The sequence below is a fragment of the Henckelia pumila genome, chromosome 2 (assembly GCF_033568475.1).
Source record: "Henckelia pumila isolate YLH828 chromosome 2, ASM3356847v2, whole genome shotgun sequence".
In the NCBI taxonomy this organism is placed as follows: domain Eukaryota; kingdom Viridiplantae; phylum Streptophyta; class Magnoliopsida; order Lamiales; family Gesneriaceae; genus Henckelia; species Henckelia pumila.
This window is the reverse complement of record NC_133121.1, coordinates 188,024,018-188,050,827: the sequence shown is the minus strand read 5'-3', so window position 1 is coordinate 188,050,827 and position 26,810 is coordinate 188,024,018. Positions and strand designations below refer to the sequence as shown.

Here is a 26,810-nt window from a genome sequence, read left to right as displayed (position 1 = left end):
TTCGCTCCAAGTGGTAGCTAGTAATCATCTCCATCCGAATTAAAAATCCTAATAAATTTATCGATCTCAGAAATAAAATATATCCATATATCATGCATGATATAACAATTTAAACAATAATATCATAAATTGCATACTCAAATAAATGCAATAACCCGTATATGATAATCAAAAGTAAAATCATAAATTTCATTATTAAATGCAATAAATCATGCATAACCGAAATATTCACCAAATTTCATAATTTATCCATGCGACAAATCATGCAACACTCTTAAGCCATAATAATTTTTCATGTAAACATATTAATTAAAAAGTATTTCAAGCTTAAGAAAATTAAGACTCAAAAATTATAATGACCCAACAAATTTTGATAGGAGTTAGTCCTAACTCAGATTATTGAAGTCCGTAAGTGTATTTGACAAGACCTATTATAAATAGTCTATTAAATAGCCCAACACACGGTTTGGTTAATTTAATTATAATCCACTTAGACTCAAGTAACGGTCCAATCAACAAAAGGTGCTCATTAAGAGCATATCTAAAACGAAGGCCCAAATCCATTCAAATGTATCAAGACCCATTGGGCTGAGGCATTAGCCCATCGTGTACCTACAGGGAGCGCCGCCTCCCCTCTCCGTATCTGCTTCGCTGCGAAGGTGATATTTGCTTCCATGGCTGCCGCTGCTCAAAGTTGCGCACTACCTTCATGGACTGGGTTTAACGTGTATTTCAAATCCACGCATAACCCCGCATATGCTACCGCTCACGGAAATGGTCACGGAGGCCTTGTGTAGGGATCACCATGATCGTGTCTGGTGCATCACCAACTACAACTCAATCATGGAACTTTTGTCGAATAACGATTGGTTACAGTGCCATCGTACTTGGTCTCTGTGCGTGGGGTTCCACGTGCACCCGTGCCCAAAACAGTTTCAATTGTTTTGAAATTTTTACGGTAGGATCTTCGAAAATGCGAATCTAACAATATATCGCATGATACAAATTTCAATCTCGTTCGTCGAAAATGATAAGATGACCGGAAATTAGGTGAAATATGCAATTTCCGGTCATCTTCCTATTCGAACACTGAGGTTGAACTTTTTATCATATGACATATTGATGGATTCGCATTTTCGAGACGATCCTATCTTAAAAATTTCAAGACAATCAAAGCAGTTTTGGACACGGGTGCACGTGAAACTCCACGCGTGATCAAAATTCTATATATATATATATATATATATATATATATATATATATGTATATATATATATGATGCCCCGGGGGCAGGGACATAAAGAGTCAGGGATTACAGGGTTGTATTAAAGCAAGGGTGGCGGGACTGTAAGTCAGGACAGCGAGTAAGACTCTAGCCCGACTATTTTTGGGATGAGTAGTGATGCCCGGTAAGCCAGGGGGGCAGGGCCACGAATGCCCCGGAGTGGCAGGGCCATATTAAGGCAGGCCAGGAGCCTCAAGAGACCGGGAAACCAGGTCTGCAGGACTTAGATAAGGCCCGTGTTTTAGGGGCATGATCCCCATGATTATCATAAACCCGAGCTTTCCGGGTTCATCGTACGTGACAGGCAAACGTGGGCAACTACCGCACCCACGATCCAGATCGTGGCCACTACCCTGGAATTGCGGAGTGACACTCTCACTCCAAGCCCTATAAATACCTGGTCACAGATATTTGTAGAGGTATGTTCATCTAAACTTCCAAAGCACTATACTCATTTCTCTAAAAAGCCCACTCTATTTCTAAGTCTAACTTAAGCATCGGAGTGGCCCCGTCGGAAACCCCTCCGGCGCCCCACTAACGTGCTTTTTATTTCCTTCCTTGGTATACAGATCATCTTGATTAAGGAAGGACAGCTCATATATTACCTCCATTAGCTCGGTCACCACGTCAGGCCCACATCGCTACCCTGATAGCCCGGGCCCTGTTTTTACAAAACCATCATCATTGGCGCCGTCTGTGGGAAAGCTTGTTCTATAGACGTAGATATGGCTTCTCATGATCAAACATCACCTGGAGACCACTAGCCAGAACGAAATATTACCATTCCCTTGAAGCAGTTAGAATAATATGTCCAAGATGTGGTACGGAAGTCGTTGATAGCTGCAAAGCAGCCACAATCAAAGGACATAACAGTGGAGGAAGAAGGGAATCAGGGTAATCCAAACCCTACTGCCCAGGTTCGAGAAGGAGAAGAAGAAGAAAGCTCTTGGATGCACTCAATACAGCCGTCCATGGCGGATGAGTTGCATGAACTCAGGAGGAAGGTACAGAAGTTGGAGGAGGGGGGTTCCAAAATGGCTTGCCCTATCAAAATTCCGGGTTGCCCTTTTTCACAGGAGGTGATAGAGGAACCCTTGCCACTGAATTACAAGTCGGAAAAAATCCGGGAGTACGATGGGATCACAGACCCAGAGGAGCACCTGGCTCGGTTTGAAAATGTAGCCATGTTACATTGCTATGGAGATAAGATCAAATGCAAAGTCTTCCTAACCACTTTGGTGGATTATGCCCAAAGATGGTTTGAGAAGTTGGAGCCCCAGAGTGTTCAATCCTTTGCAGAATTCAAGCAAGTATTTTTGCAGCACTTCGGCAGTAGCAAGAGGTATAGGAAAACTGCCTATAGCCTCTTTGAAGCAAAGCAGTCAGGAGAGGAGTCTCTACGAACCTATATCAAAAGGTTTAACAAAATTGCTTTGGAGGTCCCGACTTGTGCCCAGGAGACCAAGATCACGGCTTTCACTCAAGGTCTTCGGGAAGGGGAATTTTTCAAATCACTAGTGAAAAAAGCACCTCGAACCTTCGAAGATTTGCTGGCTCGGGCTGAAAAATACATTAACATGGAGGAAGCTCAGAGGCAGAAAAAGGAGGTGACCCGGCGGGAGGGAGGCCGGGAACAAGGAAGAAGTAGAGAGAACCATGATCCCATGGGGCGATTGTCCCGGTATGCTCCGTACCGAGGGACCCGAGATAAGGCTGTTCATATGTGTGAAGAAAGGGTGGACACGCAGGCCCCTGTTTCTAAGGAGAAGCTCTGGAAGTACTGTGCACTTCATCAAGAGTGCACTCATGACACCAGTGAGTGCCGAACTCTGCAGCAAAGACACCAACTGCCTTATGTTAGAGATGGTAGGCCGGTCCCAAAAAAGCCCCGAAGCTTGCCTTGGCTTCGGGGGTCACAGACATCGATTCCTCCCCGGGATGCCACCAGCTCTCGGGAAAAAGAGAAACAAGAAATGGATCATGCAAAAAAAGACAAAACATCTGGAGACAGGCCAGCCAAAGGTATCATTAACATGATATCGGGAGGATCTACGGACGGAGATTCCAACCGGGCTAGGAAGGCCTGGAGTCGGAGGGAAAGTTTAGGGGTGGAGGAAGGAGGGCAGGGTGCGGGGACAATCATCACATTTGGACCCCAAGACCTGGAGGGAGTAAACTTACCACATAATGACGCCTTGCTTATACAAGCTCGGATCGCCAATTATGATGTTCGAAGGGTGTTCGTTGACTCGGGAAGCTCAGTAAATGTCCTTTTTCAAGAAGCATTCGAGCAGATGGATTTTCAGGGTTATGAGTTGAGCCCGGTAAAAACCGCCTTGTATGGTTTTGCCGGGCACACCGTCCAACCCCAAGGGGAAATGTTGTTGCCCATCACCTTGGGATCAGAAGATGAGAAGAGGACGGTCATGACAAAATTCACATTAGTGGAAGCACCTTCTTCCTATAATGTCATCTTGGGTAGGCCGGCCATGAACTCTTTCAAAGCCGTAGCCTCAGCTTACCATCAAAAGATCAAATTCCCAGTGGGAGATAAGGTCGGAGAAGTCCGAGGAGATCAGCCTTCCTCTCCAAAATGCTATGCCGAGACAGTGAAGATAGATTACAAGAGGGCAAGACAGAATGGAAAGGAAGGAGCCCTGGGGGGAAGAGAAGTCTGTTCTGTGGAGGAATCTAAAAGCGAGTATGAAGAGGTAGAGATAAAGCTCGGGCAAACAGGGAAGTCTGTTAAAATAGCCCGGGATTTAGACGCATGGTTGATTAAAGCATTGAGAGGCTGCCTCATTCAGAATAAGGATGTGTTCGCCTGGGCTCAGGGTGATTTGGTGGAAGTTTCATCTCAGGTGGCAGAACACAAACTAAACATCAGCCCGGGTTCCGACCTGTCTTACAAAAAAAGAGGCATTTTGGGGCCGAGAAGGATAAAGTGATAGCGGAGCAGGTTCAAGAGCTATTGCAGGCCGGGCACATCAAGGAAATACAATTTCCTACTTGGTTGTCCAATGTAGTGCTAGTACCAAAGGCTACTGGGAAGTGGAGAATGTGTGTGGATTTTCGGGATTTAAATAAAGCCTGTCCCAAGGATTGCTATCCTTTACCCCGAATTGACCAGTTGGTGGACTCCACATCCGGGTGTGAGTTGCTGAGCTTCATGGATGCATACCAGGGCTATCATCAAATTCCTTTAGCCCTGGAAGATCAAGACAAAGTCAGCTTTGTCACCTCGGGAGGTACTTTCTGCTACGTAGTGATGCCATTTGGTTTGAAAAATGCAGGAGCTACGTATCAGCGGATGATGGACAGAGTGTTCCGGGAATAGGTGGGTCGAAATGTGGAGGTATATGTGGATGATATATTGGTGAAGTCCAAGACTCGGGATAGTTTCTTACCCGACTTGGAGGAAACCTTTGCGACAGTTCGGCGATATGAGATCAAATTGAACCCGGCCAAGTGTATGTTTGGGGTGAAAAGTGGCAAGTTTCTGGGGTTCATGGTAACTGAACGTGGGATAGAAGTCAACCCTGAAAAAGTGAAGCTGTTGCGGGAAATGCCTTCACCAACATCTATTAAGGAGGTACAGCGATTAACCGGCCGGATTACAGCCCTGGCTCGGTTTATAGCTCGATCAGCTCATCGCAGCTATCATTTTTTCCAAGTGTTGCGTAAAGCCCAGAGGTTTGGCTGGACTGAGCAATGCGAGCAGGCCTTTCAGGAGTTGAAGGAGCATCTGGCTAGCTTTCCTATCTTGGTTAAACCGGAACCAGGGGAACGATTGTGGATATATCTGTCCACTACAGAAAAGACGGTCAGCACTGTCTTGATAAAAGAGGAAAAGGGAGATCAGAGGCCTGTGTACTACGTCAGCCATGCTTTGAAGGGGGCGGAAGTTAGATATACGAAGATTGAGAAGATGGCCTTGGCTCTAGTAATAACGGCCCGGAAATTGAGACCTTATTTCTTGTCTCACCCGGTAACTGTTCTTACTAATAGCCTCCTGGGGCGCATTATGACTCATCCAGATGCCTCGGGGAGACTCGTGAAATGGTCGGTGGAATTGGGAGAATATGATATTGAATACCAGCCACGTAAGGCCATCAAAGCCCAGGCTTTATCTGATTTTTTGACAGAGGTGGCCACTTTTGGCCAAGAGGAAGTATGAAGGGTTTTTGTAGATGGAGCAAGTGGTGTTGGAGGCACTGGTGTGGGGATCATCCTGATCTCACCTGCCCAAGAGAAGATTGAGATAGTCGTGAAGCTAGACTTCTAGGCCTCCAACAACGAAGCTGAATACGAGGCTGTGATAGCTGGGATGCAACGAGCTCGGGAAATCGGGGTAAGTCATATCATAATTTATTTTGACTCTCAGTTGGTTGTTCAGCAAGTAAACAAAACCTTCTGTACCCGAGAGGAGAAATTGATAAAATATTGTAAGATGATTGAAGAGCTCGGGGCCAGTTTCAACACTTGGAGTATAGAGCAGATACCCCGGGAAGAAAATATGGAAGCAGACGCCTTGGTTAAAAGAGCGGCCACTGGGGAAGGTGATAGTAAAGAATCCCTTATGCAAAGGGAAACGGTGGTTGCCATAGAAGCCCGGGAGCCGATCCTCCAAGAAAACACATGGAAGGCCCCGATTGTCAAGTACCTAACTCAGGGGAATCTCCCGAAGGACAAAGGACGAGCCCGGATCATACAAAGACAGGCAGCCAGGTTTGCTATCTTGGGAGGAAGCCTGTATAGGCATTCCTACCAGGGCCCTTTGCTCAAATTTTTGGGGGAAGGGGAAACCGAATATGTCTTACGGGAAGTGCACGAGGGATGTTGTGGAAACCATGGAGGGTCTATGAGTCTGGTCCGAAGGGTGTTGCTGTCAGGATACTGGTGGCCCACTTTGCAGGCAGACGCATCCAAGATTGCCCGGTCTTGTGAAGGATTCTAGAGGTTCGGTAATATACAACATAGCCCGGCAAGCAACTTGAATCCGATATGGGCATCCTGCCCCTTTGATCAATGGGGTCTGGACATAGTGGGACCTTTTCCACTAGCCTGGGCACAGAAAAAGTTCTTGTTGGTAGCTGTTGATTATTTTTCCAAGTGGGTGGAGGCAGAGCCTTTGGCGAAAATAACAGAGGCCGAGGTGATGAAGTTTTTATGGAAAAGCATAGTATGTCGATTTGGGCTACCGAGAAAGCTGGTCTCGGATAATGGCAGGCAATTTCAGGGGCAAAAATTGGCAGACTGGTGTGCCGAGATGGGCATTAAGCAGGTTTTCACCTCGGTCGCCTATCCTCAAAGTAACGGCCAAAAAAAGGTAACCAATCGTATTATTGTTCGATCTTTACAGGCGCGATTGCATGGAATGGGAAAAGATTGGGTTGAAGAGATCTCGAGTGTGTTATGGGCCTATCGCACTACTCCACATACTGCAACACAAGAATCATCTTTTAGCCTGGTATATGGTTCGGAGGCTATTTTTACAGTAGAGATCGGACAGCCTTCAGCTCGGATTAAATCATATGAGGACACAGACGAAGGAACCCGGGCACAAGAATTAGATCTCATTGAAGAGCGAAGGGAGAAGGCGACTCGTAGAATGGAGGCCTACAGAGCTCGGGTGATGAGAGCCTATAATAAGAAGGTCAGGCCTCGGGAATTCCAGGAAGGAGAATTTGTGTTGAAAAGAGTTAATCCAGCAGGGGAAGTAGGGAAGCTAGATGCCCGATGGGAGGGACCATATAAGCTTATCAGAAAAGTCGGTGCTAATACTTGGTACCTACAAGACGGCCAGGGACGCTCCCTCAAGCGACCATGGAATGCTTTACATTTGAAGAAGTATTTTGTGTAATGTTTTGTATTCAATGTTTTATTAATGGAGGAGTTTTATCATGAAAAAAGGATTTCCATTATATAAGCCCGGGAGGTACCAGGCCCCGGCACCCATCTTAAGCTCAAGGCATATATAAGCCCTTGGCATTATATAAGCCCGGGAGGTACCAGGCCCCGGCACCCATCTTAAGCCCAAGGCATATATAAGCCCTTGGCATTATATAAGCCCGGAAGGTACCAGGCCCCGGCACCCATATTAAGCCCAAGGCATATATAAGCTCTTGGCATTATATAAGCCCGGGAGGTTCCAGGCCCCGGCACCTATCTTAAGCCCTTGGCATATATAAGCCCTTAGCATTATATAAGCCCGGGAGGTACCAGGCCCCGGCACCCATCTTTAGCCCAAGGCATATATAAGCCCTTGGCATTATATAAGCCCGGGAGGTTCCAGGCCCTGGCACCCATCTTAAGCCCAAGGCATGTATAAGCCCTTGGCATTATATAAGCCCGGGAGGTTCGAGGCCCCGGCATCCACTTTAAGCCCAAGGCATATATAAGCCCTTGGCATTATATAAGCCCGGGAGATACCAGGCCCCGGCACCCATCTTAATCCCAAGGCATATATAAGCCCTTGGCATTATATAAGCCCGGGAGGTTCCAGGCCCCGGCACCCATCTTAAGCCCAAGGCATATATAAGCACTTGACATTATATAAGCCTGGGAGGTACAAGGCCCCGGCACCCATCTTAAGCCCAAGACATATATAACCCCTTGGCATTATATAAGCCCGGGAGGTTTCAGGCCCCGGCACCCATCTTAAGCTCAAGGCATATATAAGCCCTTGGCATTATATAAGCCCGGGAGGTACGAGGCCCCGGCACCCATCTTAAGCCCAAGGCATATATAAGCCCGGGAGGTTCCAGGCCCCGGCACCCATCATAAGCCCAAGGCATATATCAGCCCTTGACATTATATAAGCCCGGGAGGTACCAAGCCCCGACACCCATCTTAAGCCCAAGGCATATATAAGCCCTTGGAATTATATAAGCCCGGGAGGTACCAGGCCCCGGCACCCATCATAAGCCCAAGGCATATATAAGTCCTTGACATTATATAAACCCGGGAGGTACCAGGCCCCGGCACCCATCTTAAGCCCAAGGCATATATAAGCCCTTAGCATTATATAAGCCCGGGAGGTTCCAGGCCCCGGCACCCATCATAAGCCCAAGGCATATATAAGCCCTTGGCATTATATAAACCCGGGAGGTACCAGGCCCCGGCACCCATCTTAAGCCCAAGGCATATATAAGCCCTTGGCATTATATAAGCCCGGGAGGTACCAGGCCCCGGCACCCATCTTAAGCCCAAGGCATATATAAGCCCTTGGCATTATCTAAACCCGGGACGTTCCAGGCCCCTGCACCCATCTTAAGCCCAAGGCATATATAAGCCCTTGGCATTACCTACTCTTTTATTTATATATAAGGCATTAAATAACGGATAACAAGAACAGATGAGTTACATTGACAAAGGATTACGAGAGGAGGGGCTCCTACGGCCCAATTACAAATAATAATTTAAAGTGCGGGGTTATTAGAGGGACCGACATCTGCAGTTTTCTGAGTCGGGGCAGCCTTCGCATTTTTAGCTCCTTGGGTGGCGGGGAGGGAGTCGATGGCCTTATCCAAGTCGGGAAAATCTCTCTTGTCAGAAGACCATAGGCCAGCTTCCTCAAATTGATCTCGGCATTTGTAAAATCCGACCTGGAAAAAGGTGTACGATCTGTCCACCACTGCCTCTTGAAACTCAGCAGAAGATAGGAAAGCTGTTTTGAGCTCTTCTTCTGACTTCAGGCGAGTTTCCAGAGCTGACACTGCTTTCTCCGCTTTATCCCTCGCACTGGCCGCTTCAGCTTCAGCCTCTGCAGCTCGGTTCTCAGCCGCCCTCAACTCAGCCGTAGTGGTGGCTAGAGCATCTCGAGCCTGCCCTAGATCAGCTTCAGAGCGGGCACGGTCTAGCTGAGCAGAGTGAAGACCTTGCTCGGCTGCCTCCAGGGCTGAATGGAGGCTAGACGCCGCTTGATCATGACTTTGTTGTGCCATCATCAAGTCCTGTTCCAGTTTTTTGATCAACTCCGCGGCAGCCCCAGACTTCTCAGCCTCTACGTGTGCCCGATCAATCTCAATCCGACCAAATTTGGTCGCGTCTTCATAGCTGTCCACCAGCATATGCAGTCCCTGAAAGCAGAGGTATTAGAAATAGAAAACAGAACACGTTTGAGGCTAGGAGAAGTAAACTTACGGATATAACCCGGTTGGTGCCCTCGAAATACTTCACGTTTGGGTTTTGGTTGTAGAGGTGGAGCTGCTCCGCAGAAGTCAAGAGGTCCTTCAGCATCCGTACTCCCCGGCCAGAGGCCCCGGCTTGGAATATATTTTCCCTCGCACCAAAGGGACTAGATCCCTGGGCAGCCTGGTAGAAGGGGGACAACGAGGGGAAAGAGGGAGAGGAAGGAGCCACCTCTTCTGGGTCACTAAGTATGACCATTTCTGGCTCCTCTATGGCTTTCCTCTTCCGCTTCAAAGGAGAGGAGGGACCGGCAGCAGAAGGAGCCTGATCATTCGTCAACCCTGCCTCCACAGATGGAACTGGCAAGGGAACAGCAGAAGGTGAAGGAGCGGAGACCTCGGGGGTGACAACGGCAGTGGCAGCCTCCTGACCTAGGGCTTGTTGAGCCCTGCGTTCCTCCGCTAGTTGAAGGACTCGGGTCTTTCTAGCTGCCTCTGCAGCCCTGGCTTCTTCTTTTTCCCGGGAAGCTGCTTTCTCGGCTGCTCGTTTCTGAGCAAAGGCCTGCTTCATCAGTCGAGATTTTTTCTTCTTAGGCGGGGATGGGGATGCTGCGCAAAAATGATAGAAATCGGTACATTAGAAACAGCATGTAAGCGAAGCAAACACATGGTAACAGTAAAGCATACCAGAGACTGGGGCCGACTCATCATATTCATCAATAATCCTGTCAACCGGATCCGTTACCCGGGCACCCAGCCCGTAGTCATTCAGACTTTTTTCCTCCAGGAGAGGGGCTGAAGGAAACTTCTGGTTTTCCACTAGCTCTTGGAATCGGAGGTAGGGTTCCTCCAACTTATAATTTTTAGGGAGCTCAGGTTGAAGAGGAAAGGCTGTCAAGAATTGGGTAGGTCTGGTTCGGGCACCAGGGAGTTGAATATAAAAGAATCTTTCTTTCCATCCCTTCCACGAGGAAGGGGTATCATCTAGAAACCGGGCATTCTGCCGGGCATTCAAAGAGAAAGACATCTCCGTGAAACGGCAGACATAATAGTAGTGAAAGATGAGAGGGGTGATGGCTAAGTTGTTCGCTTTGAAAAGAACGTAAGTGGCAGCCATCATACGGAAGGCATTGGGATGAAATTGGTTCAAGGGAACCTTGTAAAAAGAAGCAATTTTGTAATAAAAGGGATGAATAGGGAAACGAAGCCCATTCCTGAGATGTTCCCTGAAGAAGGTATAGAACCCCTCGGGCGGCCGGTCAGCCCGGCCTAGGGGCCTCAGAATGAGAATAAAGTACGTAGGAGGAATGTTACCCATAAGCCTAAGTTTCTCTATGGATTCCGGGCGTAGGGTACTGGTAAAGTGGGAGAACCAGGGACCTTCGGGGTTTGGTTTGGGCAAAGGAAGGAGAGGCCCAGAGTCGGAGATTTTAGCCTTACCCTTGTCCTTAGAAGGCCCGATTTTAGCCTTCTTCGGACGAGATGAGGAGGGGGCTACTGTGGATTGGACATGGGAGGTAACAGGAGGGGGAGAATCGTGGCGTAAGGCCTCGGATTCTATATCAGAGGAGCCACGAGCGTGGGCACCGGAGGTTGAAGATGTGGAATTTGACATGTTCAAGGGACAAGGAAACTTTAAGGTAAGATAGACAGAAAACCTATAGAAGAAAGCAAGCTTGCTACGTGGAGTCGCCGGAGCCGGAGAAGCTTAGAAGCAGGGAAGGAATACGTGAACAGGGAAAGTAAAGAAAAAGTGAAGAAAGGGGTTTAGTATTTATAGGCGAAGAGCTTTAATTCTGACCGTAGATGAAAAGATGATCGAAGGGTAAGGGTGACCTTGGGAAGTTGAACCGGGCAGCGTAATGATGACGCAGGCAGTCGAAAGGACAGGTAACGTCCTCTGACACCTGCCCGTCTTTTCAAATTCTAGGGTTAACGTCAGCCCTATAACTTTTGGACATTAATGGGGGATACCCCAGGAAGGCCGTGGTAGCAAGGCCTTGAATAGCCAGGGGCAGGGCTGTAAGTCAGGACAGCGAGTAAGACTCTAGCCCGACTATTTTTGGGATGAGTAGTGATGCCCCGGGGGGCAGGGACATAAAGAGTCAGGGATTACAGGGTTGTATTAAAGCAAGGGTGGCGGGACTGTAAGTCAGGACAGCGAGTAAGACTCTAGCCCGACTATTTTTGGAATGAGTAGTGATGCTCCGGTAAGCCAGGGGGGCAGGGCCACGAATGCCCCGGAGTGGCAGGGCCGTATTAAGGCAGGCCAGAAGCCTCAGGAGACCGGGAAACCAGGTCTGCAGGACTTAGATAAGGCCCTTGTTTTAGGGGCATGATCCCCATGATTATCATAAACCCGAGCTTTTCGGGTTCATCGTACGTGACAGGCAAACGTGGGCAACTACCGCACCCACGATCCAGATCGTGGCCACTACCCTGGAATTGCGGAGTGACACTCTCACTCCAAGACCTATAAATACCTGGTCACAGATATTTGTAGAGGTATGTTCATCTAAACTTCCAAAGCACTATACTCATTTCTCTAAAAAGCCCACTCTATTTCTAAGTCTAACTTAAGTATCGGAGTGGCCCCGCCGGAAACCCCTCCGGCGCCCCAGTAACGTGCTTTTTATTCCCTTCCTTGGTGTGCAGATCATCTTGATTAAGGAAGGACAGCTCATATATTACCTCCATTAGCCCGGTCACCACGTCAGGCCCACATCGCTACCCTGATAGCCCGGGCCCTGGTTTTACAAAACCATCATCAATATATATATATATATATATATATATATATATATTTACTCCTCCGCAGCAACCTTGCAATCTTAATATCACGATTTCTGGCTAGCGCGTTGAACCCGGGTCAGGACAGTTTCCTTTTTCCGGATATGTGCATTGGGCCGTTCGTTCTTTTTCGGCGCGGCCGAGCGCTGCCACGAACTCGGCTAAACATGGGTTCCCTTTTGATTTACAAATCTTCTCAATTTATCGGTTAATATCCCAATGAACACCGATTAATCAATTAATAATTTGTTTTATTTCTTGGTAACGTGAATCAACCAATCACAACTCAATCATGGAAATTTGCATGTAAATTAAAATATTATAGTGCAAATCAATTCAAGCGAGATCGAGCGAATGACTTTGATACCACTGTTGGAATTTAATGCTCATAAGCAATCAATTGTGTGTACCTTTTCAGCGAAAAATAAGACACACGGTTGTTGGATCTCTGACTCAATCTACAAGCAAATCCCTCGAACAAATCCCACGAAATTCCTTTTGCGGTCGTCGAAATATTACTAAAATATTTCGATCACGTGCACACTTTAAACCCTTGGAGATTTCTGGCGATACTCCAAGAATTACCAGAGAGAATATTTAGTTATTTTTGTGTGTTGTGAATTCATTCAACTTCATCTATCTACCAACTGAAGGCTACCTATATTTATAGGACACCTAGTATGGTATGACTATAATTCTATTCCACTTCAAACTGTGGATGCACTTTGATATATCAAATATTCTATATCAAATAATATATTATGGGATAATAATTTTGTTATATTAATATTTTGAATATGGTATATCGAAAATACCAAATATATAAAAGATCAAAATAATATCCAATAGAACTATTACCAACTGCTATAACATTTGTTAAAACGACAACCACTTTGTCTTACATAGTTGTACTGCATGAAGCTCACGTGTACAAGTATTCCACTTGGTATAAGTGGTGGACCCACCTTATGTTTCGTCACTGCATGAAGTGAAATTTAATACACGGCGGGTTCTACATTTCTTAATTTTTCTCTTGAATTCTAATTTAATTCCATCATCTATAAGTATTAAATATTTCTTAGAATTTTTTTTTTCTAAGTGCCTCATCTTAAATGTGACCAGTTTAACCAAATAATTATTATACTTTGTATACTACAATAAATGGATCAATTCATTTGAAGATTGAAAAATTAATGAATTGATGACAACAAAACAACGAATATTAGAATTAACACTATGATTATTTAATGTCAATATTAATTTTAACATCCTGCATTCGAAAAGGCGTTGAATGGATAAATTATTTAGACTTTGATGATTAACTAAAAATAATTTATTTATAATCTTAACGAAATAATAATGTGATCGTTGCGCCGGATCATAAATTAGTGTACTTCGAGTTTTTCATTGAATCGTGCAAAAAAATCTCTCAGTATTTTTAGTTCATAATTAAGCATATTCAATCTGTTAAAATTAAATTGCAATTTTAATGACAAGTAGGAATAAATTGTAAAATGAATAATAACACTTTTGTAAAATTTTCGTAAATGCTTTAGTTGTGGATAAAATTAGGGGTGAGTCAGTACAGTATACCGAAGTTTTCAACACATACCATATATCATACCGAAATATTCGATATTGAAAAATACAATACCGATACCGTACCGAATATTTGGCATACCGAAACGTCAGGGCCGTTCCTATTTGGAGACAAAAGAGTCATCCGACTCGGACTCATTTTTTTTTCGGGGTCCAAAATTTTGGAAAAAAAATTATTATATAAAAGTGTAAATTGATCCTATATAAATTAATTATTCTTGGGTTTTTTTCATTCATATCACAGGAAATTATTTTTCCTTTGCCTACTGTCTAATATAAATTTTTTTATTATTTTTGGGCCTATTGATAAATTTATTTATGAAATTTATTATTCCTAGGTCTCTTGATAATTTTTTTCAAATATAAATTATTTTTTCCGTGCCCAACATAAACAAAAAACATTTTTTATTCCTTAAATTTATTATATAGTAGTGTAATTGGACCAATATAAAAATATATTTTCTGATTCATAGGGGTTGTTCTGATATTAATGATGACGATTTATTTTCGGAGTTAACATTTTTGAAGTTTTCATTACCAAGAGAAACAAAATCGGCAATGGATGTAGTGAATTATTTGAAAAAATAGATGGATATTTCTCAAATGCTCACATTGCTTATAAAATCTTGTTGACTATACTTTTTACACTTGCAAGTGCAAAAACAAATTTCTCAAATTTAAAGCTCTTCAAAATATTTCATCAATAAACCATGTCATAAGAAAAGATTAAACGAATTGGTTATGCTATTAATTGAGAAAAAAAATCCTGAACAATTTGATCAATATTATTAGCTCTAAACTGTTAGACGAGTTATTTTATAGTAATCATTTTGTATATGTTTGATCTTATTACTCAATTAAAATAGAAATATTTTGACTATTGCATATTATTTAAATCGAAAAATTTGTTATTAGTCTAAAGAATAGAATGCACATTATGATTTAGGGGCCTCTTTTAAAAGTTAGACTCGGACCAAAAACTTGTTAAGATCGGCCTTACGAAACGTCAGTATGCCGAATGTTCGGTATGATGTAAATTTCATACCGATACCGTACCGAAATTTCGGTATACCGAAATTACGGTACGATACCGATAATATACCGTTCATATCGAAATTATATATAAATGTGTTCATATTCTTTCGGTACGTTATCGGTAATATATCGTGCATATCGAAATTGATTTAGCCCAATACAAAATTATTATTATAATTTTTAATATAAATTATTTTTTTCGGTATATCGAAATATCAAAAATATTTTAGTGTCATACCGATACTGAAAATTCGGTATCGGTATCATACCGTACCGAATTTTTCGGTATACTGTCAAATTCGACATGTGCGGTATTTTTCGGTACGGTGAGTGCAGTTTACCAGAGTTCACGGTATTTTTCCTCAGCCCTAGATAAAATATTATCGCAGTTTTAATTGAACATGTGGTATGCATTGAAATTTAAAATTGAATCGATTTTATTTTTTTAGTGTATTGATTTTGTGTCACACGTTAACTGATGGGTCAAAAAATATGTTAATTCAATTTTTTTTTTTTTTTAAAAAAGAAGGTATTAGTTCAAATTTCAGTTTGACTTTCCTAATTTGTCAACATGATATGTATTTTTTTCTTGATATTTTCTTATCTCTAAAATATAATTTATTAAAGAGATAAAAATGATTTTTTTCCCTCTAATATATGGAATATAAACTATATACTCTACTTAAATGTCTTATGAATGATACGATGAAGTAAAAATTCATTTGCATAAACTTATTTTTTTGTAAAACTAGAAAAAAAAAACAAAAAAAAAAAAAAAAACAAAAACAAGTTGCATCAATTTTTAGTTTTGAATTTGTCCCCTACATGTTACTCGTTTTTTTGAATATGGAAGAATTCTTTAGTTTTTAGATAATTTTGTAGAATGAATGAAGATTTATTCTTTTCAAATTGAAAAAAAATACACAATATAAATCATGTAAGCGTTATTAACTAAAATTTTTAAATAAAATATTTATTTACCGATCTTCAAGATAAGAAATAAACAAAATTTGATCATTGAGTGAGAAATGAGATATTAAAATAGTTGCCAGAGTGAAATAGTGCACTTACATGCAGATATCATCAGTTCATCACTATAGTTTTGCAATCAGAAAACTAAGAAATTTTTTCTCCTATGATTTGTATATCTAATAATTATGAATCAAAATTTTTATTATTTTGAGTTAATATTTATTGTAAAAAATCATTATGAATAAATTTAATTTAAAAAGTTTTTATATGAATAATAAATATATATGTATATATACATATCTATATCATCATATCTTAAAAGGTTAGTCTTAGAAGTCTATTAGATCTCTTAATTTTAGTGATAATATATAATTGCTTATTATGGAATTGGATCCCCTGCAGTGGGGACTCCAGTTGCACCATATGCTAATTTATGATAATTCTTTAAGATTTGGTTTTGCTAAATTTTTTATGTTCCCACGTTTGATACTTTTAATGATTTGTTTTTCTAAATTTAAATTTTATTTTACTTTATTACTTTTTATTATATTATGTGGATTGAAACATAACTTTTATTTCTTAGAATAATAATTGATAATAATAAAATTACAGATAAAAAGTAACATTATTATTTTTTGCTGCGGTAAAATAATAGTAATTTGATGAAATTGAAAACGAAAAAAACTTGTACTTGTGGGGAAAAAAACTGATAAAAATAATTTTGGTAATAAATTTTACCGGAATTTAATATCTCAAAAATTTATCCTTCAACTAATTTTTTTTGTTTTCATTTAATTTTTTTTAAAGTCAAACTAATAAGAAATTGTTAAATAATAAAAACTAGAGCTTTGCACACGCAATGCATGTGTTTATCAAATTATCATATTAAAAAATAGTTTATGATAAAATTTTTAGTTTCTTAAAAAAAATTAGAAATCAATTATGTCATGGAGGTAATATATGTGAGAGTTAGTTCTTGAATTTTGAAATTAAAATTTGTCACACATGAAATATAAAATGGTGAGAAATTTGTATGAAAATAAATTGAAATTGTTAAATAGTATTTTTATTTATTGGATAGGGTTATTTTTGAAAGTTCACCTGAAAATACAAAAAAGTTAGTTACTCTAACATTCTCTTGCTTTATTAATAGTAATAGATATTAATAGTATAATAGATATTATCATTAATATAATAATAGTTAAATTTAAAATCATTAGAAATAAAGTATATATATTAATATAAATATATATTATTATAAAATAAATTTAAAAAGAATTTTATATAAAAATATTATCATTAATATAATAATATTTAAATTTAAAATCATTAATTTAACTTAATATAACTAAAGTATATATATTAATATAAATATATATTATTATAAAATAAATTTAAAAAGAATTTAATATTTAAAAATTTTACCCGTTAATTATTTTTTTAATGTCAAGCTAATCATTAATTTATCATTAATTTATCAATTGTAATATTCTATCAACTTATTAATAGAATTTTTTTCACTAATCTGTATATTCTAAATTTAAAATTAGAATAAGAAATCATTTAAATTATTAGTTGTGGAAACGTAAAAATTGTTAATAAAACCAACTCTTAAACAATTTTCATAAATTAATTTTGTCAACATATGGTGCTGTGGGAGCCCCATTGTATGGGATCTAAGTCCGCTTATTATACCAGAACATGCAAGTTGTATTTATACGTATAACAACAGGTATAAAACCGCTCAGTTGAAGATAATTTATAAAAAGTTACTCAACCTATCTCAAATGTTCAAGTCGCACTACATTAGTTGTTCAACCATTTTTTAGCATTGAGAAAAATTTGGAATTGCATGGCTAGCTAAACCTATCAAGACCTGTCACAAGAATATGAAAAATAACAAAATAAAATGATAAGATAAAAATAAATACTAGAAAAACTTGAGTAGTCCAAATTTTTTATTTTTTAAAAAATAAATAAACAAGTTTTATCCAAATTAGTTAGCCATGAGTAAGTAACATGGATTATCAAAATTTACGCAGCTATTGTTATTATCTCTTGTTGAGCTAATTAATTTTGTTTCGATTAATTCTAATTATTTGGTCGTACATTCCTTCATGCATCATTTTTAGTGCGTATATATATCTCTTGTTGAGCTAATTAATTTTGTTTCGATTAATTCTAATTATTCGGTCGTACACTCCTTCATGCATCATTTTTAGTGCGTATATATATATATATATATATAGAGTTTTTTTATGGTGCCCAACTCATATGCTCAACTCCATGCCCACCATGTACAATATGTGAGTTGACCAACACAATTGATGAGTTGACTTATCACATATTGTACATGGTGGGCATGAAGTTGGGTATATAGAGTTGGGCACAATAAAAGAACTCTATATATATATATATATATATATATATATATATATTATGATATATTAACTTGTAATCGCTATCTTTCAATATACATTGAGTAAATTACTAAACTTATGTAAAAATATGCATATTACATTTGTCAAATCAATCACGCTGAACAAATTGGTGTAATATACAAATAAAAAAAATATTAGTAAAGAGAATGTAACGTAATTTGCTACCATAAAAAGGAGAAAATCTAAAACTAAGATTCGGAAACAACGAGCGAATATGCGGCTCGCAGCACACTTCTTCAGGAAGATTCTTTATTGATCATTCGCATCTCTTCAATTGCAATTGGACCAATCCCATGCCCTAATTTTGACTTTTCTGTAGCAAATCAAATTTCTATAAATAACTTCTCTTCCTCCTCTTTTGGACACAGAATCCCCTTTAATCAGGTAATTTCCTTTTTCTTTGCAACTTGGGCCAAGCTTTTTTGTACAGTAATGATTGGGTTTTCGATGAAACAGCTGTACTGTAGCAATTCTATAATCGTTGATTTCTGCTGATCCATTCTTTTTATCTCAATTAGCTTCGGTTTCTTGATTTTTGTCCTTTTGCATCTGTTATACTTGTTAATTTTGAGCCTAGATAGTTGAAAGTTGGGCCCAAATTTGGTCTGGTGTGCTATCGGATTGTGGATGGCAGTTCATATGATGTTTGATGCAAACAGATGGCGGATGTAATTGAATCTGTCTTTTTATTAAATATTGTGCATATTTCATTGAATGCATGCATAGGAGGAAGTGAAGAGTTGATTTTGTGATTATTCATGTCAAGTGTAAACTATTGATCAGCTACTAAAGCATTTATTGGAATGACAAGTTGGATAATTTTCAGGATTCTTTGAATTTCATACGGGTTATGGCAGAAAATTGTAGCATGGATTAATGATTAAACATGTCAAATTAATGGAGGCGGATTAGGAGAATAATTGTGCGTAACAGTAGTGAGAGTGCCGAGTGGTAAATGCTTATTTGTGCTGTCTCGCTCTAATATTTGATTTAAACATTATTTAGAGATTTTGAAGATTGTGAAGTGAAATTTGGTGATGTCGTTACATGATAATTTTTTCTTGGGAATGTGAGAGGCGGAAAAGGGCCAATCTTCTTCAATATTGTTTAGAAATATTATTCATATCTGAGGGTTTGATAATGGGATATATATCTTAATTTTTTTTATTCTGAGAAGAGAAGAAGTGAACAGAAATGAGATGAAAAATTCAAATGATTTTTTTTAATCCTAATGAATTGAGGCAAAGATGCTTTTATTTCAGAGCAGAAACCAGGGTCAATTATATCTGAAAATTGAAACAAAATGGGATAGATAAAGAGTTTGAAAATGCCAGTCATGCGAGGTCGGCATGCACATCATATTTGTAGATAGATATACATGTATGATGTAGATTTAGAAGTTTTTATTAATCATTCAGTTTTTTTCATGGCTTTCCACAGCAAGGTTTTATCCATAAATCGATATTCATGAAATCATTCAAAAGTAATAAGCTTTCTTTTCATACTGTTCATCACCGAACTTGCAGAGCCTTGGTGCTTCCTCAGTGCTTTATATTGAGGCTTCACCATTTCTGGCAATCAGTCAAATATATTTGACTGATTGCCAAGTTTCATATGACTCCCGAGAATGCTTTGAAACCTAGCAGGGCCTTAAATGGAGTGCATGGACTTCATTTGATACCTCACTCACCATTTTCGTTCCAAGAGATAAAACAGGGGGATTTTAATCAGTCTTGTGGAACTTTTAGCTTTCGGGGTGATCCACGGCTAAACGTGCAGTGAGTGCAGAATCCATTTCATTTCAAATTTAATTTTCCTATACTTTACCGATTTAAATAGAAATTTTTAAGAAGTAGTAAAATATTGGTTTCATTGATTTCTGTTACTAACTCTAATATCTTTTTGATCAGGAAAGTTTGGCAGCAAAGACCTGCTTGTCTGAGGCCCATCAATTGCTGTCTGAATGGTATTCCAAACGCACAAAAAATTTGTTTTAAATAAATTTATTTGTTCCTTTCAGTCTGTTTTACCACCTCTTTATCAGTTATCCCTTCAATTTCTGTCGTAACAATGTGCTAATTCCTCTCAGGTGACAGGAACCTTGCCGAAAGAGTTGTTAATGTGCTGACGTCACTTCCTTTTATTTTCCTCGGGATAAATGCACCAAGGTGATTACTATATTTTCCCTTCTGACTTGCATTAACAAGTGATGATGTTATACTCCTTTTTTTGCTTTCTAATGGCTTGCTTTCATCCTTATGCAGGAAAAACCTTAATTGTAAACTCTACGCCAATTCTTTGATCGGAGTAGGTGTTGCCTCCAGCTTGTATCATGCTTCCAGGGGGAAATTGAGGAAGTATCTGAGATGGGCTGACTACACAATGATAGCTACAGCAACAGTGGTGAATATAGATTATTGAATATGATCTTCATTGAGTGGATTTTTATTGTTTTTTATTATTTTGCTAATGCAACTTGATTCCTTTTGCAGTGCCTGTCAAGAGCACTTTGTGATGAAAGCCCTAAGTTGCTGATGGCTGCATCAGCCTTGTGTTTACCAGTGCAGCCTTTGATGGTTTCAGCAGTTCACACAGGACTGATGGAGGTAAAATCTGCATCTTTAAGGATTTACTATCTCGTTCTAATGTATAGCCCCCGTCAAGTTTACAGCATTGTGTTATCCTCTGATTCCTTTTCCAATAACAGTGGAGTACCAATTTGACTGAAAACCTGGGAATGGCCAATGGGCCAAAACAGTCTGTTTTACTGCCAATAATTTTTTAGCAGCTTTTTCATGTCAGAGGAGCTCTCTCTGATTTATCTACTCTTCTTTAGTTTCGAACAGTATTTGATTCCTCGAAGTAGATTCTTAGGTAGCCTCGGTCAATTTAGGTTGTGTTTGGGAGTACTTTTAGGAATCACTTCTCGGCTTTTCCTTGACAAAATTGTGAAATTTGTCGAGTATAAGCGGAGAATTGTTTACCTCTCTCAAACACTACCTTAGTAATTTTTAGCTTAAGAAGATCTTAATTTAGCCTCGCCTTGTAATCCATACTCTGGTCCATGCTTCTGACGAAGTAAATTTTAATTTTTGGAGATTGCTGATCATATGATTTCATCATATTCACTGTAACCACGACGGAAATAATTAATAATGACCAGGACGGGTTATTTTGAAGGCTGTGACTCTTTCTTCACATTGTTAAATGTCAGCCTTGTTTCATATGCTCTACCTGTTTGACAACTTCACGTATGTAGGGAGATTTTATTTTTCTGGAACCAAGCTATAGGCCGCAGCCTTCGACCTGGGTGCTACTTAAGCTCGCATAGTACTCCCCTTTTTCTGGTTCATGGAGTTATACTTGCCTGATTGATGCGTTTTTAAATTAATAAAATATTAATAACATTGCTTCCACCGGAGGTTACATAAAAATTTCGAAATATTCTGAACATCACAGGTAATTATCCTGGAACGTTATCCTATTGCAGACCATGCATTCCATGAATGTACCTTTCGTTTTTCAATATGGATTAAAAGTACACTTTTTCGATGAATGATTTATCGTTCTGGCCTTCACGTATAGTCATAGATATGTATGTATGTGCTGTTCAATTATCATAGCGCTTTCTGGTTTTTGGTCCTGACGAACACGTTATTTTGTGGAAAAACATCGCACATTTATAAAATTTTTCCGATCATTACTTATTCAGGTCGCGTTTGCAAAGAGAGCATTTCAAGATCCAGATCTGAGGATGGCCCATAATGTGCACAAGATGTCTTCTTTGTTAGGCGGTGTACTTTTCATTGCAGATGATATATTCCCTGAAACTCCATTTCTGCACGCTGGTTGGCATCTTGCAGCTGCTGTTGGAGTTGGCACCTGCAACAAGCTCTTGGAGTAAATACCGAGCGACTCCGATTTATTCTCAGTAATTTGCCGAAAATTCATGCATTGTACACACCAGTGCGGGGGAGAATTCGTGTCAAACTTCCCGGGTTTCAACCATTTTACCTGTAAACTCCTATGCATAATGTAATATGTAGACAGTGAAGCAATATTGCCATTATTCTTTCCTTGGTTTAGAGGTATATGATGTATTTGATCGAGTTATGTTATATACCATCCTAAGTGGCAATCTGTGTTGCCATATTTGGAACTATTAGTTTCGTTATACGTCTCATTCTGTTTTGTAGTGCATTTGAAGTTATAATAGATGAAGTGAAAATTTTTAGTATAGCTTTCTTTTTTACGTTAGTTTTAATTTCTTAATTACTTGCACATGACCATTGTAAATGTTCTAATATTGAACAAATTGCACATGAAAGACGACTTCTTATACTTGGTTTTCTAATAAGTGAAATTAAACGATGATTAATCGCGAAGCAAGTCACATCCCTAGTCAACACATGATTACAACATTAAGCGGGCTAATGATCAATAAAGTTCAAGTATTTTTATTGCGTTAATTCAGATACCTAAAGCATACAGAATGGTGATAGCGATTTTGAGTTCTCACGATATTTTAGCTTCAATATAAATATTAAAATGACTTAATTATAATTAACGTTTTACTTAACATGCAAAACCAAATAATAACAAGTTAAACAATCTGGAAATTTTTTCCCAAAAGAATTTTTTGCGTCATTAATTTCCCCCAAATAAACCCAATAAAATTTGTTTCGAATGATACGGAAAGTGAGTAATATGAGGGAGGTGGGATTTGAACTAGAATCCGAGAAAAAGTCAGACACTGGCTTAGGTTTTTTATGGTATGGGAAATGATTGGGGGAAAGCTCGATATGTCTGTGTAGAGAGAAGAACATACACATGTGATGACCTCGTGTGAAAAGCTATATATACTTCGGATTATTCTACACTACGTCGTTAGTATTTCTCTCTCATAATATGGTCGAAGACTCAAATGTTAGCTTTTGAATCATCTACACATATGTCAATTTTCATAAAAATACAATAGACTCACATGATCTAATGATGTTGAAATAGAGGGACAAACACTCTCGATGTAACATAAAGTAGCCCATATAATTCTTCTTGACTCATTATTGTAAATATCATAGGATGAGAATATCAATGAGATCTGTTACACTTGATGACATGTTAATGCAGTTCATGCTACGTTAAATATATATATGATATAATTATCATATAAACTAAATTGCATTGTTTGGTATAAGAAAAATGCTAAATGTACACCTTATAGTGTACACCTTGGTTTACACCCTTACTTAAAATTTTCCTAATTTTTCTCATTAATTGCAAAATACCCATGATAAGAAATAAATATCTAGTTAATCAAGGAAAGTTTTATAATTAATAAGGAAGGGTGTAAACCAAGGTGTACACCGAGGTGTACATCTAACATTACTCTTGGTATAATAAGTCAATTTTTGCGTAATTGAAATTATACTATATATATGAACTGCACTACAAAATGTGTAGAAGATCTTGTCCGGCCAGATTTAATTTAATATAGAATAACACATTGTTAGATATAATTGAGAAATAATTCAATGAAGGAAGTCTGTTCATGTTCATATTTGGTTTTCGTTTAGTTTTTATATCTGATGGGATTTGAACCTAATGTCTTGAGCCTCACCTTTGTCATTAGGATAAGAGAGATATTTTATACAAGGTAAGAGGTTGTGGACATGGTATTGAAATCCTTGTTCAGATATATCTCAAATATGTTGGTCCCAGGTGCGGCATTATGAGATAGAAACTATGGAAATTGAAGAATAAAATAGACACCAAGATTTACGTGGAAAACCCCCAAAAATTATTAGGGTAAAAACCACGGGCAAGATCAAAAGATTCCACTATAATATTTGGAGAATTACAACCTCTCTCTGTGTTTCCAAAAAGACACTCACTCTTTTATACAGGAAAAAACCTATCTCACAAATATATATAGAAATAATTAAGGAGAGAAGATCACTCAAGAACAGAAGGAGGAACTTGAGGATGAGATATTCAGAATGAGGAGGGAAGGGCTCTATTTATAGAGCTCTTCCCCCTGTATAAACGCGTGGAGAATGCAAATTCAAAATTGAATTTGCATCCAATTCGTCAATGTTGGCACCTCTTACCTTAATCCACGCACTCTAACTTTGCTGACTAATAGACATGCATTTATTGCATGTCCCTTGCCGACAAAACAAATGTCAAATCCACTAGATCTATATACAATATATATATATATCAAACTAAGGAATTTTAATAATAATTGTGGTCGATCGATTTTCTTTTTTTTTTCTTTTTTTTTGAGATAAAAGAGATCCATTAAGAACCAAAGAGGCCACGGTTTACAAGTTTACTAATAGACAAAGGATTACAATCAATGAATTCCATACTCCCATGAAGTCCCAGCGAGGCCAAGAGATGAGCAACACCATTAACTGAACGTTTGCAGTGAGTTGCTTGGAATCCGGAAAGTTGTGATCCAAGAGTTCGAATGCAAGAGATTACTGGTTCGTCGTCTGCAATCTGGAGTTTGAGGTTGATGGAGTTTATCACGTTGCTAGCATCAGATTCTAGAATGACGTGAGTCCAATGGAATTTAGAAACCAGCAGCAAGCCTTCTCGGGCAGCTAGGAGTTCTGCTACATGGGCTGAAAAAATTCCTTCTAAATGCAAGAATTGAGTCTTAAGAACTGTACCATGCTCATCCCTCACTACTGCCCCTAAACCCACATGAGGAGATCCTTGCAACACCGCCGCATCCACGTTAACCTTTATAAAACCTGTCGGAGGTGCAAGCCAACAAGAAGACTGGGAAATTGATGGTATCCTCGATGAAACCGCAGGCTGACAAATCAGAAATTGAGTCCATAATAAGCTGGCATGCGAGAGAATCTCGGGAGGAGTTAGTGATTTGCCCGCATGACAGAAAGTGTTCCTGTCTAACCAGATGCTCCAAGCTGTCATAGAAAAATTCCCAAGATCATCCCCCTTTCTATTAATTACAACCCAACACCAGAGGTCCATGAAAGATAGACCCTTGAAATTAGAAAATATTGGCCATAAAGAGGAAAAAGATCAAACATCTTGTGCACAAGAACATAACCAGATAGCATGAAAGCTATGTTCCGGAAAATCAAAGCAACGAGAACAAATAATATCTGTGGATATACCCCTCATACCAAGATGGAAACGAGTGGGTAAAATTGCATGAATGGCCTTCCAAATGAATATTTTAATCTTGTTTTGAATGTTTCCTTGAAATATATTGAATTCCCTCCCGCTAAGACATTGCTGCAGCCCTCCTCGCTTCCCATAGCTAGATGATAACCAGATTTCACAGAGTAAATGTCATTTGAGTTGTAATGCCAAATGAGTTTATCACTCCCAGACAATGCATAAATGGAAAATTTTCGAAATTCTTCATGATCGATAGGCCAAAAGATTTCATTGATGAGATTCCAATTCCACATACCTGTTTCAGTTCTCAGATCACCCACCATCAGATTCTCAAGTTGTGTTGCCGGGGTTGTGATAGGTTTGAATGAGAATGGCCTCAGTCATCCAAGGGTCTTTAAAAGCTCGAACTGAGTCGCCAAAACCAATCCTCCATCGCAACCCTTTTTTCAACAAGTGACATCCCCAAAGAAGGCTTCTCCAAACATAGGAATGGTTGTGACCCATCGATGCATTCAATAAGTTGGAGTTGGGGAAATATTTTGCTTTCAATAATCTGCCCAGGAGAGAGTCTGGGTTCTGGATAAGGCGCCAACCTTGTTTGGCCAAAAGGGCTTGATTAAACTTTTGCAAGTCGCGGAAGCCCATACCTCCTTTAAATTTATACCGACAAAGCTGCTGTCACTTAGCCCGTTTGGATTTTGTAGAGATTTTTTAAAATAAATATTTTTAAAAGCTACAATTTTTTGCTTTTAAAAAAGCTCTAATTATGACTCAAAAAAGTGCTTATTTAAGCACTTTTTTGGTCAACCAAACACCTTGTTAACTGAAAAGCACTTAAAAAAGTGCTTTTTTGGCATGACTTTTGAAACCAAACGGTCTTTGTGAGAGCTTCTAAAAAGCACTTCTCAGTTTCTCATTAACAAAATTTCATAAAATTATAAAATTTTGTTAATGAAAAGCTGAAAAATGCTTCCTAGAAGCTCTCCCAAACACTACCTTAGTCCAATAAATACAACCATCTTTGTTGTTACTCCATCAAAATTTTGTGATCATCATTTGGAGTGAGTGACATAACCCAGAGGGCAGCTTGAGTATCATTTGAAATAGATTAATCAAATATCTCTTCAAATCAACAACTTCCTCCAAGTCAAATGCTTCAATCCAAGGACAGCCTTAATCAGGTCATATTTTGGTTATATTTCAAATTGATCATCTCAATTAAAATTAAATTCAACTAAATCAATAAATTTACCTAAAATAAATCTAAACTAATCTAAATATCTACACACACACACATATAAATAAATAAATAAATAAATAAAATATAAACATGAATAAGAATCTGAATTTTGTATTTACTTTTGTGTCCTTAGCATATTTTTAGTTTCTAATATT

At 39.0% G+C, this 26,810-nt stretch overlaps 2 protein-coding genes across 2 annotated transcripts; both read left to right on the top strand.

The window, feature by feature from the left end:
- The first annotated feature begins 2,256 nt into the window (after nucleotides 1-2,256).
- LOC140879211 (uncharacterized) lies at nucleotides 2,257-4,233 on the top strand. Its single transcript, XM_073282884.1, has one exon. It carries the CDS (start codon nucleotides 2,257-2,259, stop codon nucleotides 4,231-4,233), a length of 1,977 nt encoding a protein of 658 aa, XP_073138985.1.
- A 14,243-nt stretch (nucleotides 4,234-18,476) lies between these two features.
- Nucleotides 18,477-22,491, top strand: LOC140882174 (uncharacterized). Its single transcript, XM_073287987.1, has 7 exons — nucleotides 18,477-18,638; nucleotides 19,781-20,032; nucleotides 20,165-20,220; nucleotides 20,344-20,422; nucleotides 20,519-20,657; nucleotides 20,747-20,860; nucleotides 21,967-22,491. The coding sequence occupies exons 2-7, from the start codon at nucleotides 19,869-19,871 to the stop codon at nucleotides 22,156-22,158; spliced, it is 744 nt and encodes a 247-aa protein (XP_073144088.1). The 5' UTR covers nucleotides 18,477-18,638; nucleotides 19,781-19,868; the 3' UTR covers nucleotides 22,159-22,491.
- The last annotated feature ends 4,319 nt before the right edge of the window (nucleotides 22,492-26,810 follow it).